The sequence below is a fragment of the Durio zibethinus genome, chromosome 11 (genome assembly GCF_047325235.1).
Source record: "Durio zibethinus cultivar Kanyao isolate XHJ-2024 chromosome 11, ASM4732523v1, whole genome shotgun sequence".
Taxonomy (NCBI): domain Eukaryota; kingdom Viridiplantae; phylum Streptophyta; class Magnoliopsida; order Malvales; family Malvaceae; genus Durio; species Durio zibethinus.
The window spans coordinates 20,402,851-20,416,494 of NC_143172.1; the positions used below are offsets into that span (position 1 = coordinate 20,402,851).

General features: G+C 32.9%; 1 protein-coding gene across 1 annotated transcript; it reads left to right on the top strand.

Annotated features, from left to right (window-relative positions):
- The first annotated feature begins 396 nt into the window (after positions 1–396).
- LOC111290666 (30S ribosomal protein) lies at positions 397–3,098 on the top strand. The gene is made up of 5 exons (XM_022882072.2): positions 397–816; positions 1,368–1,511; positions 1,607–1,867; positions 2,357–2,465; positions 2,550–3,098. Exons 1-5 carry the CDS (start codon positions 400–402, stop codon positions 2,678–2,680), a joined length of 1,062 nt encoding a protein of 353 aa, XP_022737807.2. The 5' UTR covers positions 397–399; the 3' UTR covers positions 2,681–3,098.
- Positions 3,099–13,644: the final 10,546 nt, after the last annotated feature.

The following is a 13,644-nucleotide window of genomic DNA, read 5'->3' on the forward strand; positions in this document are numbered from 1 at the left end:
TTGCCCACCCTAAGCATAATCGATTATTAAGATTCTTTAGCTATGCTTTTGTTTCCCTCATTTATTTATTTATTATTGTAATGGTAGTATGGAATTAGCCATTGATGTGAATCTTAATCCTCAAAGGGGCAGTATAATTTATAGTCCTAGACAAGATCGGAGATAGCAAGGTTGCCAAACAAAAATACAAAAGAGATAATCCTCCATTCCGCTGCTACTTTTGTAACTAAGGACTGAGGGATCATCAGACAAGAAGCCACATCAAATTAAATAAATGGGTCCCAATTACCTTAGCCCTGCCACGTGTATCTTGATTTTTTGTCCAAACACTGTAGGCGAATTGACTGATCGCCTAGGGCCTAGGGGTGACCAACGACATCCCTCCAGCGCTGCCATTTCATGTGTTCTTATCCACTAGCCATAAAATCTTTTTTTTTTTTTCTCTTCTACCGAAACTCGTTTTTCCAGTATTTTCTTCCGGTATCCGTCTGTCCAAACACTGTTCTCGTTAACGAAATGGCTACGACTCTGTTAGCTTCATCGCAAACAAGTTTTCACCATCCAATATCAGTCTCAGCCTCATCATCTTCATGTCCCTCGTCTTCAACTTCATGGGTCTCTCTGTTCATTTCCACAAAACCTCGACTCCCTTCATTATCTTGTTACAAATCCAGTTTCTTGAACCCAATTGGGAACAGTTTCAAGTACATTGAGACGGAACCAAGAAAAAGCAGGATCAGTTCATTAACGGTTCGAATGTCATGGGACGGTCCTCTGTCTTCTGTCAAATTAATCATCCAAGGCAAAAATCTTGAGGTAATTTATTTCTTATCATTTACTCTATTTAAAAATATAAATTATGGGACCATTTAGAGAAGTTATCAGGATCGATGCTTTCTTACTCAAAATAGTTTTCATTAATTTGTGACCCTTATTTGCTTTATTGGTGATGCATTTTTACTATTGGAAGCCATTGATTTTTTACTTGAATCTTTAAAAGAAACCAACTTCATCGTAATGGGGCATTCAGTTTGGCTTATATTTGCTTTTGCTTATTGTACATCTTTCTGTTGATTTGGTGATTTTATAATGCCCATACCAAATTTGCTTTTGGTTGTGATATCATCTCTTGTTGAATTTAATGATTTTTGCAATACCCACAGCAAAGTTGCCTTGTAATTGTTGAGTTAAACAGAGGGAAAGATTAGAGAAGAGTTTGTTTGTTGGGTTTCAAATAGCAAACTCTTAGACTTTGATCTACCTTTTACTTTCCTTCCTTCTTTATACTCTGACAACAGTCAAACTATACTGAACCATTCTTTGTTTAACATCCATTCTTTTTGTTGTTTTTTTTTTATGGGATTCAGTTAACAGATACAGTTAAGCAGCATGTTGAGGAGAAGGTTGGAAAAGCAGTTCAGAAGCATAGCCATCTTGTGAGGGAAGTTGATGTCAGGTTGTCTGCTCGAGGTGGAGAATTTGGGAAAGGCCCGAGGATTCGAAGATGTGAGGTGCTTCCTAAATTCGAGATTTTTTGTTTCTTGAGACAAAGTTTGCATTTAGACATTTGTCTTAACGTTTTTTTCTGATGGGTTTTGGTTTGAAGGTGACTTTGTTTACAAAGAGGCATGGAGTGGTTCGTGCAGAGGAAGATGCAGAGACTGTCTACGGAAGTATAGATTTGGTGTCCTCAATTCTACAAAGAAAGTTAAGGAAGATTAAAGAGAAAGAATCAGACCATGGCCGCCACATGAAGGGCTTCAATAGGTCGAAAGTTAGAGAGCCGGTAGCAGTAGTCGTGGATGATGATGATGATGATGATGTAGAGGCAGTTCCCGAGCAGGAGGATGATGCTTTTATAGTTGAGGTTTGCTTCATCAATTTTTAATCTATTGAATTGTTACTAGAATTAGTTTTATTGCAGATATATTTCATGTTTTCATTATGTGCTTGGCTGCACGACATGATATTTTCCAGAGTGGGCTTTGTTTCCAAAGGGGGCATGCAATCTGTATTCCCATCTTGGATAGAGGAAAAAGAAGAATAATGGGAACAAATATGCAGCATTATTGTCTATTTTGATCTCTTTAGACAGTTTCTAAAAGGTGCCATGGTAGCATGTTAGGATGTTCTTGTTATTATAAAAGGTGCCGTAGTAACATGATAGGATGATCTTGTTATTAGAAATTCTGAAGGATTTTTGTCTGTGTTTTCCTGCTTTCATTTGCATCAAGAAAGATGTTCAAACAAATAGATCCTGTTCTAAATGGTGATGCTTTCTCAATTGATGTTGGCACTTGTTTTCTTGTTCTTTTTTTTTTCATCCATTGACACTACTGCATTATGATTGATTCAGATCATTCGTACAAAATATTTTGAGATGCCTCCTCTGACTGTCTCTGAAGCAATTGAGCAGCTTGAAAATGTTGATCATGACTTCTATGGTTTTCGCAATGAAGAAACTGGTATGAATTTTTAAGTGCCCTATTTATTTCTGCAGTATTAGTTTTATGTGCTAATAAAAATTAGTATCTTCTGTGTCTGCTCAGGTGAGATTAATATTTTATACAAAAGGAAAGCTGGAGGGTATGGACTCATTATACCTAAAGGAAATGGTAAAGCTGAGAAGTTAGAGCCGCTGGTGGTAGAATCTGCCAAAGAACGCTCCTTCGCAGAGTAGGTTGTCTAAGTAAGGAATATCATTTTGTGAGCTAGAAAAAGATGGCAAGCTTTTCAGTTCATCTGTAGATTTTTCATAGCAACACTATAGATGAATGTCAAGGCATGTAGAGAGACATACTTCAGGATTTCGGATTCAGCGAAAATGATCTTTTGGGGTATATGAGTATCATCCTGTGGGTGGCTAGATTTGAAATATAAAAGACACCTTTTGCTGCCTCACTTATAGGGATGAGCGATGATATTGTATAATCATCATGCAACCTATATACTCAATTTTCTTTCTGCCTTGGCTAAAGTGGATTTTGAGATACTTTTTTTCTGCCTGCACTTTTCCTTCTATGGCAATGGTTGCATGCCATGTCTTTATCCAGAGTTTATCTTATTAAGCATTAAGGACGATGCTCTGTTATTTGACTTATGCAGGTTGTTACAGTGTCTAACCTTTTCAAATAGACTATGAATTGATGAAGCTTGAAGTGAAAGAGTTGACAATTTCAAGCTTGTGGTTGATTATAGGCTTTAGCTTTACATCTTTATTTGTTCCATGATTTAGATTGAAGGATATAGAGCAGAGGAAGAAAAAAGGGAACAAATATGAAGAAACTAATCTAGTATTGCAGTAAATTGCCTCATATAGAGCATGAGCTCATTTCATTTATTTATAAACTTCAAAATACAAAAGTTTATTCAACTAATAGAAAACTTGTCTGTCTAATAATCTGGATAGCCACATATGTAACCATCATACTACCTAAACTGATAAAATAGTTACAAAAATGGAAAACAAGTTACACAAATTGCAATAGAAATGCCATACTTAGTTACTTCAACTGTTAACACTTTTCCTTGGCATTTATGTTGGAAACATCAAGAATTTTTCTTAATGTTTCAAACCTTGCCTTTGATAAGGCCTTGGTTAGAATATCTGCAATTTGGTCTTCTGACTTGCAATGAACTAGTCTCACTTCATTCTCAGCTTCAGCTTTTCTAACAAAGTGAAACTTTATTTTGATGTGCTTAGTCCTTTTATGGAACACAGGATGTTTGGCCATAGCCACTGCTAATTGTTTAGCACATTTAATCTCAGTTACATCAGACTGAGTCAGATTCAAATCTGCTAATACTTTCTTTAGCCAAATTGCTTGATTCACTCTGGCAGCTACAGCAATGTACTCAGCTTTTGCTATTGATTGAGCCACCATCTCTTGCTTCTTTGAGTTCCATGTAAAAACATCTGAGCCAACGGTGAATAAGTACCATGAAGTGCTCTTCATATCATCACAAGACACTGCCCAATCATTGTCAGTGTAGCCTAGCAGCTTTAAATTTTCAAATTTTTGAAACATAATCCCAAAATCAAGTGAACCTCTAATATATCTTAGCACTTTCTTGATTGCCCTGACATGATTCTCACTAGGACAATGCATAAATCTTGAAAGAAGATTGACAGCAAACATTATGTTCGGTCTTGCTGCTGTCAGGTAAATCAAACAACCAATTAGGCTAATGTAATTTCTTTCATCGGCCTTGTTTGACTTGTCATCTTTGTTAAGCTTTTCATTTTGAACCAGAGGAGTGCAAATTGGTTTGCAATTCTCCATGTCAAATTTCTTCAACACTTCCTTGACATACTTTTGTTGAGAAATAAAAATTCCTTGCTGATTTTGCAGAATTTCTATGCCAAGAAAATATGACATTTCTCCCAAGTGTGTCATCTCAAAAACCTTCATTATTTGTTCTTTAAACTGCTGCACAAGTTCAAAATTGTTTCCTATCACAAAAATTATCAACATATAATGAGACAACCAGCAAATCATTTTTGACAAAAATTTTAGTGTATAGTGTTGCTTCACTAAGACTTTTTTTGAATCCCAACTTTAGCAAATGCTCATAAATTTTGGAATTCCAAGCTCTTAGAGCTTGTTTCAGTCCATACAAAGGTTTTTTATGTAGATAGACTTTGTCTTCATTTCCTTTAGCAACAAATCCTTTTGGTTGCTCAATAAAAATTTCCTTTTCAAGAAAACCATTAAAAAAATGCATATTTGACATCAAGTTGGCATATTTTCTAACTTTTCTAAGCTGCTAAGGCTAATAGCAGCCTTATAGTATCCAACTTTGCAACTGGAGCAAAGGTTTCTGAAAAATCAACACCAGGCAATTGAGGGTAGCCTTTTGCAACAAGTCTGGCCTTAAGTTTATTGATAATGTCATCTATATTCATCTTGGTCTTGTAGATCCATCTCGGTTTAATGATATTCTTATTGCTTGGTCTATCCACTAGCAACCAAGTATGATTTTTCTCAATCATTTGAATCTTTTCCTCCGTTGCATTTATCCATTCTTTTAATTTGATAGCTTCTTCAAAGCTAGCTAGTTTAAGAATGACCATGTTTAACCTTTCATAAATATTAGTAAATGGTCTGGTACATCTTACTGGTTCATGATCAACATTCTCTTCATGTCACAAATAACCTTTTTGTTATTGGAAGCCTATCATGTTTACTACAGTTTGCTTGATTGATTCTTCCTTTGACTTTTCCCAATTTCAAGTAGCTTACTCATTGAATCTCATGTTCCTACATATCAGTATGTGTTTGGTACCTCTTATTGGTTCATGATCAACATTCTCTTCATGCCACAAATAACATTTTTTGTTCTTGGAAGTTTATCATGTCTACTACAGTTTGCTTAACTGATTCTTCCTTTGACTTTTTTCAATTTCAAGTAGCTTGCTCATTAACTCTCACGTTCCTACTTACAATCATCTTATCTGTAAGTGGGATGTAAGTTTTATAGCATTTAGTGATGTTGCTATAGTTCAGAAAAATACAAATTTTAGCTTTGTAATCAAGCTTGTTCCTTTTGATTTTAGGAACAAACACATAACAAATGCTTCCAAAGATTTTAAGGTGCTAAATGGATGGTTTGTAGCCATACCAAGCTTCAAATGGTGTTTTCCCCTTTAAGGCTTTTATAAGCAACTTATTAAGCAAGTAAACCAAGGTATTAACTACTTCTACCCATAACTTTTTAGGAAGTTTCTTCTTAAACAGCATGCATCTATCCATCTCCATAATTGTTTTATTATTCTTTTCATTGACTTCATTTTGTTGAGGAGTGTAAGTTGATGTTTAATTCCTGCAACACAAAACTTATTAAATCTGTCAAATATAGTAAAAGTTTTAGGGACCGCTAAACAAATTTTAAAATATAAAGAGTTGCTATCAATATTTTTTCGTTAAGTATGATTAACCACCTATTAGAATTTATTTTTTTTAATAAAATTTTAAAATTAATTAAAATTTATTAAAAAAATAATTTTTTGGTTTGTGAAACCAATTTGAGCTCAAAAGTATGATTACGCGTGAAAAAATATTAACACTGTCACAATGCTCATTTTAAAAATAGTACAAATTAATAATATGTTATCCTTTAATATTGATAAAAGTGATCTTATCTTTGGTATTTAAAAATAATTTTTTTGACTTTTTTATTTGTAATAATTTTGATTTTTCTTAATTATTCTATTTTATTCAAAAAAAAATGAATTAAAACCTTATTATTGGAAATACTCTTAAAATATTCTAGTATGTTGGTAATAGATCTATTCATAGGCTGGGTGGCACACTCGAACCCGAAAGTCTGTTCGAAATTTTAAAGGGCTTGAACATGCATATTAAACTTGTTAAATGGGTCAGGACAAATAAATGGGACCTAATAAAAAAATAAGGTCAAAGTTTGGGTTTCACCATTTAAGAACCAGGCCTAACCCAACCCAATCCAAAAATTAAAAATTATTTTTTATCATAATAAGACAAAGCTCATTTCTTGTATTTTTTATAATAAACAAGTCTTATTTTCTTTATTACTTATAATATGATAAAATTCATTTTTTTATACAAAATGATGATCAAATTTTAAATTGGATTCAACGAAATTAAATTAAATCCAAGCTCAAATGACTCATAAATTCAATTAAAATTATTTAAATTAATTAAATTAATAATTCACAAAAGAAAAACTCTTTTTCCTAATTTCAAATACCAGTTTTTTTGGTAGGTTTAGACTTTATTGTTACATGTAAAAATATGCTTGGACAAAAAATGAGGTCAAAAAAATCAAGTCAAGCTAGGCTTAGGCTTGCTTAAAATGTTAGAATATCATGCCAGGCTAGGCTTGACCTTACCCATGAACAGGTCTAGTTAGTAATATTGAAAGAATTTTTCTTAGTTAGGGATTTCTTAAGTATTGCTACTTGAATTACCTTAGAATCCCACCATTGGAGACTCGTATTTATTTTTCAAAAATATGATAATATGCATGCAATACAAATAATAAAATATTATTGTTATAACGTCTAGATCCGAGGATCTATCGCTAGATATGGACTTAAGGACTCGTCACCAATCTTTTTTATCTAGGTACGATTGATCACCTAAGGAATTTATCCTTTCAGGAAACACCTAAGTTTAAGGATCCCTAAAAAAAATAGGTTCGGGTCTACTAACCAGAATAGGGTTCGGGAGTTCGGTTACGTGTGAGGAAGATTATAGCACCCTCACAACGCCCGTCAAAAGATGGTACCAACATAATTTTGTGTTATCTAATAAGTCTTAAAAATTTACCAAGTAATTAATTATTCAAAATTATTCTCAATTTACTCTAATACTTTTAGCAGAAAATTAAAAAAATCCCCTCACCTCAAGAGTATGTAAGAAAACTACTATTTCACTTGCAGAGGCTCCATCATCGGATTATTTAACATTAAAAAAATAAAAAAGAAGAAAAAAATGATTGTTTTTGTGCAAGAAAAATTGATACTTTCAATTTTTTTTCAAAAATATTTTTGTTTTTGAAAACTTTAATTTCAAGGAAAATTGATGCTTTCAACTTTTCTTCAAAAATCCCTTTGAAAATTTATCTTTAAGGAAAATTGATATTTTTAACTTTTCTCCAAAAATATTTTTTGAAAACTTTAATTTCGAAAAAAATTGATACTTTTAACTTTTCCTCAAAATCTTTTTTTTTTTGAAAATTTATTTTTAAGGAAAATTAATATTTTTAACTTTTCTCCAAAAATATTTTTTGAAAATTTTTAATTTTGAGGAAAATTAATACTTTCAACTTTTCTTCAAAACCTTTTTTTTTTCTTGAAAATTTATTTTTAAGAAAAATTGATACTTTTAACTTTTCCTCTAAAATAATTTTTTTAAATTTTATTTAAAGAAAATAAAATAATAAAGTAAAGTAAATAAAATAAAAATGAAAATAAATAAAAAAAATATTAAACAATTCTGATATAATAATAATAAAATAAATAAATAAATGAAAAAAAAACCTGGGAATGGCTTGGCTCGGCTCGGCTCGGCTCGAGGAAGAAAAAATGGCTCGGAGACGCGGCTCAGGGGTGTCGGCTCGACTCGGCTAACGGCTTGAGACGTGGGTCGCACGCGGTTCGAAAACGGATCGATGCTCGGGTCGGATCGGATCTTGGTAAAACGCGCGGTTCCTTTGGGTTACTTAATGCAGAAACGACGTCGTTTTGGAAGGGTATATAAGGCTGATTTCTTCGTTTCTTCAGCAGAACTCTCTTTTTCTCTCTCTCTCTCTTTTCCTTTCTCTTCTCTCTCTTCTCTAAAAACTTGAAGAACTTCGGTTGAATGTCCGTTGGATTTTGAAAATTTTAGTCGAAATTTGGGTTTTTCGTCGAAAGTTCATCGAAAAACTGATCGGTTTCTGGAAAGGACTGTCGAAAACTGGGAAGTTGGTCGAAAACTTCAAACTTGGCCGGAATAGTCGTCGAAAAATTCAACATTCGTTAAAAAATTCAACCAAAATCTGAAAATTTTCCAAAAATTTCCAAAAAAAAAATTCGTAAAAATTCTTCGAAAATTCCTACTGATTCCTAGAGCTGTTCTAAAAGCACCAAAACCTTTTTAGCCTTTAAATCTTCTCTGTGTCTGTCTTTTCTCTCAGCCAGTAACTCTTTTTCTCTGTGTTTTCCCTTTGATCCGTGAGTCTATTTATAGGGATTAATCAAAAAAGTTTTTGATCAATCCTAACTCCTCATTGGATTAGGATTCAATCATTGCATCCAATATGGACTCTGATTGAATCCCCATTCACGGCAGGATTCTCCAAATTTCAACCAAAAAAAATAAAAAATAAAAAATGTTAATAGATAATTTAAAAAGAAAATAATCAGATAAATAATAATATTAACAGATAACTAAAAATAAATACTAGATAAATTATAATATATAATTAGATAAATATATATATAAATATTAACAGAAAAGAAAGAAAAAGAAAAGAAAAAAATAGTAATTATAATAATAAGGATATATATATTAAAAAATAGTAATAATAAATAAACAAATAATAAATACATAAGATAAAAATAATAAAAAAATAATAACAATAATAAAATAAAAATATAAAATACAAAAATAAAAAAAAAAGGCTTACCCATTTGGACCAGGCCCAATTGATCCGGGCCTGGACCAAATTGGGTGTCTACAGCTATCCCTCTTTGCACATTTTCTGTGAAACAAAAATTACGCAAAGACGTAGACACCCAATCAAGACTCAACTCGACATTTATTTTTTTTTTGTTTAAAATTTGATCAAAATTCCTCTAAGCAGAGGCTCAATGACTTTGAAAAATATAAATAAATGCTCCTCTAATTAGAGGCTCAACAACTTTGAACAATAAATGACTCCTCTAATCAGAGGCTCAACAACTTTGAAAATAAATAAAGCTCCTCTAATCAGAGGCTTAACGACTTTGAAAAATAAATTGCTCCTTAACAATCATGTCCAAAAGATTTAAAAATCGTGTTTGAAGGAATTTCAGGAGGTTATGCCCAAAGATTTTATAAACCAACCCTGATACCAAGAGACATCCTATTTCAAGGATTAGAAACTTACCTGATAAGTTTTTTCTCAAATTTGAAAATATCTTCACATCTGTTTTCTCTATGTGGGATTTTGGAATACTCCTGCTTCTTGAATTTATGTAGTATATGCTATGCAATGCATATGAAATTCAATGCATGTTATGCAAATGTTGGCTAATTAACTCCTATTCAATTATGGTACTCAAGTTTCTCAAACTCTTTTCTTGGGCTTCGAACCCTTGATTCTTCAAAGATCCAATTACATTACTCTTTTAAGATCAAGCTAGTGTAGCTTTCAATCATATCTTCCACTTACGTTCTTCATGTAAGCAATCTCTTTCCAAATTCAATGTCCTTATCAAGAACTGAACATCTCAATCCTGCCTTTATCACTCTTGACTTATTCAATGTAATGTAAAAATATTTCATGCCATTATTCATTCATCAATCATTATTTCAAACTCAAAAAGTAAGAATGCATTTGCACATTTCTTCTATTGTAGGGTATTAAGAAGAAAAGAATAAAAATGGTTATAAAACGGTCACTAGAAAAAAAAGACACAAAGAGTGAAGTAGAATGTCTCTTATTAGCAAAATGTTGGCAAACTTTGGCCAAGAAAGAATTACAAGGATAAGTATGGGGACAAAGCCCAAAAATGAACAATCGGATAATCATGATAACATATCTCAAGGTTTTTTTGAAAACCCAACCCTCTGATGTATTTAACAACTCGGAGCTCTTCTGAATTTGCTAGTCTTTATGCAAATGAATTTTTAAATTCGATGTTGTATTCTTCTTATCTAAGCTGTCTCTTCAGGTTTTCAACTTAGATAAACCCTATATGACTCAAACCACTCTTTTAGGGTTTTCGCATTGAGTCCTCATTTTTCATTCACTTTTTTTTTTCTTTTCTTTCAATTTTTTCATTTTATTTTTTTTTCATTTCTTTTTTATTTTTTTTATTTCAGGCATAGTATTTCTTCACAGCATCAAAATTTATAGGATGGGGCAAATCATTTACATCCATCTCAGTCAGTATCAGCGTTCCTCCCGAAAAAGATCATCTCACCACATATGACCCTTCCTAATTTGGAGTCCATTTTCCTCTACTATCATGCTAGATTGAGAGGATTCTCTTCAAGACTAACTCTCATTCTCAAAAGCAACGGGGTCGAATCTTCTTATCATGAGCCCTTATCATTCTTCTTTGATATAGCTGCCCATGACACAATGCAATCAATCTCTTTTCTTCTATGAAATTTAACTGTTCATAATGTTCTCGAATCTATTCAGCTTCGTCCAACTTAACTTCTTTTAGAACCCTCAATGAGGGGATCTCTACTTTCACTGATAGTACAGCTTTCATCCCATAAACCAAAGAAAATGAGGTTACCCCAGTAAAGGTATGAACTGATGTTTGATATGCATGTAGTGTAAATGGTAACTTCTCATGCCAATCTTTATAAGTCTCAGTCATCTTTTCCAAAATCTTTTTTATGTTTTTATTGGCTGCCTCAACTGCCTCATTCATTTTTGGACGGTATGGTGTCGAGTTATGATGTTTGATCTTGTATTGAGCACATATTTCTTGCATAATCTTACTATTTAGATTCTTGACATTGTCTGAAATAATTCTCTTCGAAAGTTCATATCTACAGATGATCTTTCTCTTTATAAACCTACAAATCACAGATCATGTTACACTTACATATGATGCTGCTTCTACCCATTTTGTAAAGTAATCTATCATCACAAAAATAAATATGTGCCCATTAAAAGCCTTTGGGGTGATTAGACCAATGACATCCATGTCCCACATTGAGAATGGCCAATGTGGCGTCATAACATGTAAAGCAAATGACGGAGCATGGATCTTATCAGTATATATCTGACATTTATGGCATTTACGAGCATAGTCAATGCAATCATTCTTCATCGTCAACCAGTAATATCCTACTCTCATGATCTGTCTCGTCATCATATGTCCACTGGTATGTGCCTTACATATTCCATCATGCACATTTTCAATGATTTTTCTCGCTTCAACCTTACTTATGCACCTTAATAATATCTGATCTTGACTTTTTTTGTACATGATATCCCCATCTAGGAAGAAGCTCATAGCCAATCTTCGGATGATCTTTTTATCATTTTTTATTGCTTGAACTGGGTATTACTGATCCTTAATATACTGTAAGATATCATGATACCGGGGTTTTTTCATCATCTTCTTTTTTTACATTAGAGTAATAAGCTGACATATCCTTAACATCTAACCTGATGGGTTAGATGTCAGTATTATCGTTAATTTAAATCATTACAGTCAGAGTAGCCAATGCATCGGCAATCAGATTCTTTTTTCGAGGTAAATGATCAAACTAGATATCTTCAAATTGTTTCATCAACTCTAGAATATACTTATGATATGAAACGAGTTTTGAATCTCTCGTCTCCCATTCTCCTTTCAAATGATATATAACCAGAGTTGAGTCCCCGAACACTTTTAATGCTTTCACTCTTCTATCTATAGTAGCTTGTAACCCCATGACACATGCTTCATATTCAGTAATATTATTTGTGCAATTAAAATTTAACCTTGCTGTTACAGGGTAGTATTATTTTTTTAGAAAGATCAGAATTACCCTAATTTCGTGCCCCAAGGCATTGGCAGCTCCATCAAAATACATTCTCCAACACTTTTTTCCATGCTCCCCTTTCTCCAGTTGAAAAATAGTCATTAAGTCTTCATCAGAGAATTTTAACTTTATTGGCTTATACTCTTTAGTAGTACGATCAGCAAGAAACTTTGCTATAACGCCTTCTTTTATTACTTTTTGGCTCACATATATAATATCATATTTTGAGAGTATTACTTGCCATCTAACAATTCTTCTAGACAAATAAGGCTTTTCGAAGATATATTTAATTGGATCCAATTTTGTTATGAGCCATGTGGTATGGTAGAGCATATACTGTTTGAGTCTTTTAGCAGTCAACGTTAATGCACAACGCATTTTTTCCAATGAAGAATACTTGGATTCGTAGTCTGTGAACTTTTTACTCAGATAGTAAATAGCTCTCTCATTTCGGTTAGACTCGTCTTGTTGTTCCAGCACACATCTCATTGAGTTTTCACAAACTGTCAAGTATAGAATTAAAAGTTTCCCTAGAACAGATGGTGCCAATACTGAAGGGTTCGATAAGTATTGCTTAATTTTATCAAATGCCTCTTGACATTTCTCATTCCATTTCCCAGGATTATTCTTACGGAGAAGCTTAAATATGAGATCACATTTGTAAGTAAGTTGAGAGATAAATCGAGAAATGTAGTTCGATCTCTCCAGAAAATCTCGAACTTCTTTTAGTGTACTGAGAGGTGACAAATTTTGAATGACCTGTATCTTATCTGGATCAACTTCAATTCTTCTTTTACTGACTACAAAGCCTAGCAACTTTTCTGACTTTACTCTAAAGGTGCACTTGGCTAGGTTTAATTTGAGCTGAAATATTCTCAACCTTTCAAATAACTTTCTGAGGCTGGTGACATGATCTTAATCCTCACAAGACTTTGCAATCATATCGTCTACATACACCTTGATCTCTTTGTGCATCATGTCATGAAAGAGTGTTACCATGGCCCTTTAATATGTTGCCCCAGCATTTTTTAACCCAAAAGGCATGATCTTGTAGCAAAAGGTTTCCCACATGATCACGAAAATGGTTTTTTTCATATCATCTGTAACCATTTTTATTTGATTATACCCTGAGAAACCATCCATAAAGGAAAAAATTGAATGCCTAGTCGTGTTATCTACCAGTGTGTCGATATGAGGCAAAAAAAAGTTATCCTTTGGACTAGCTTTATTCAAATCACGATAGTCTACACACATTCGCACCTTTCTATCTTTCTAGGAACTGGTACTATATTGGCTACCCATTCTAGATACTTAGCCACTTGTAGAAAACCTGCATCAAATTGTTTATTCACCTTTTTTTTTATCTTTAGTAACATTTTAGGCTTCATCCGTCTCAGTTTCTGCTAAATTGGTTTACATTCTA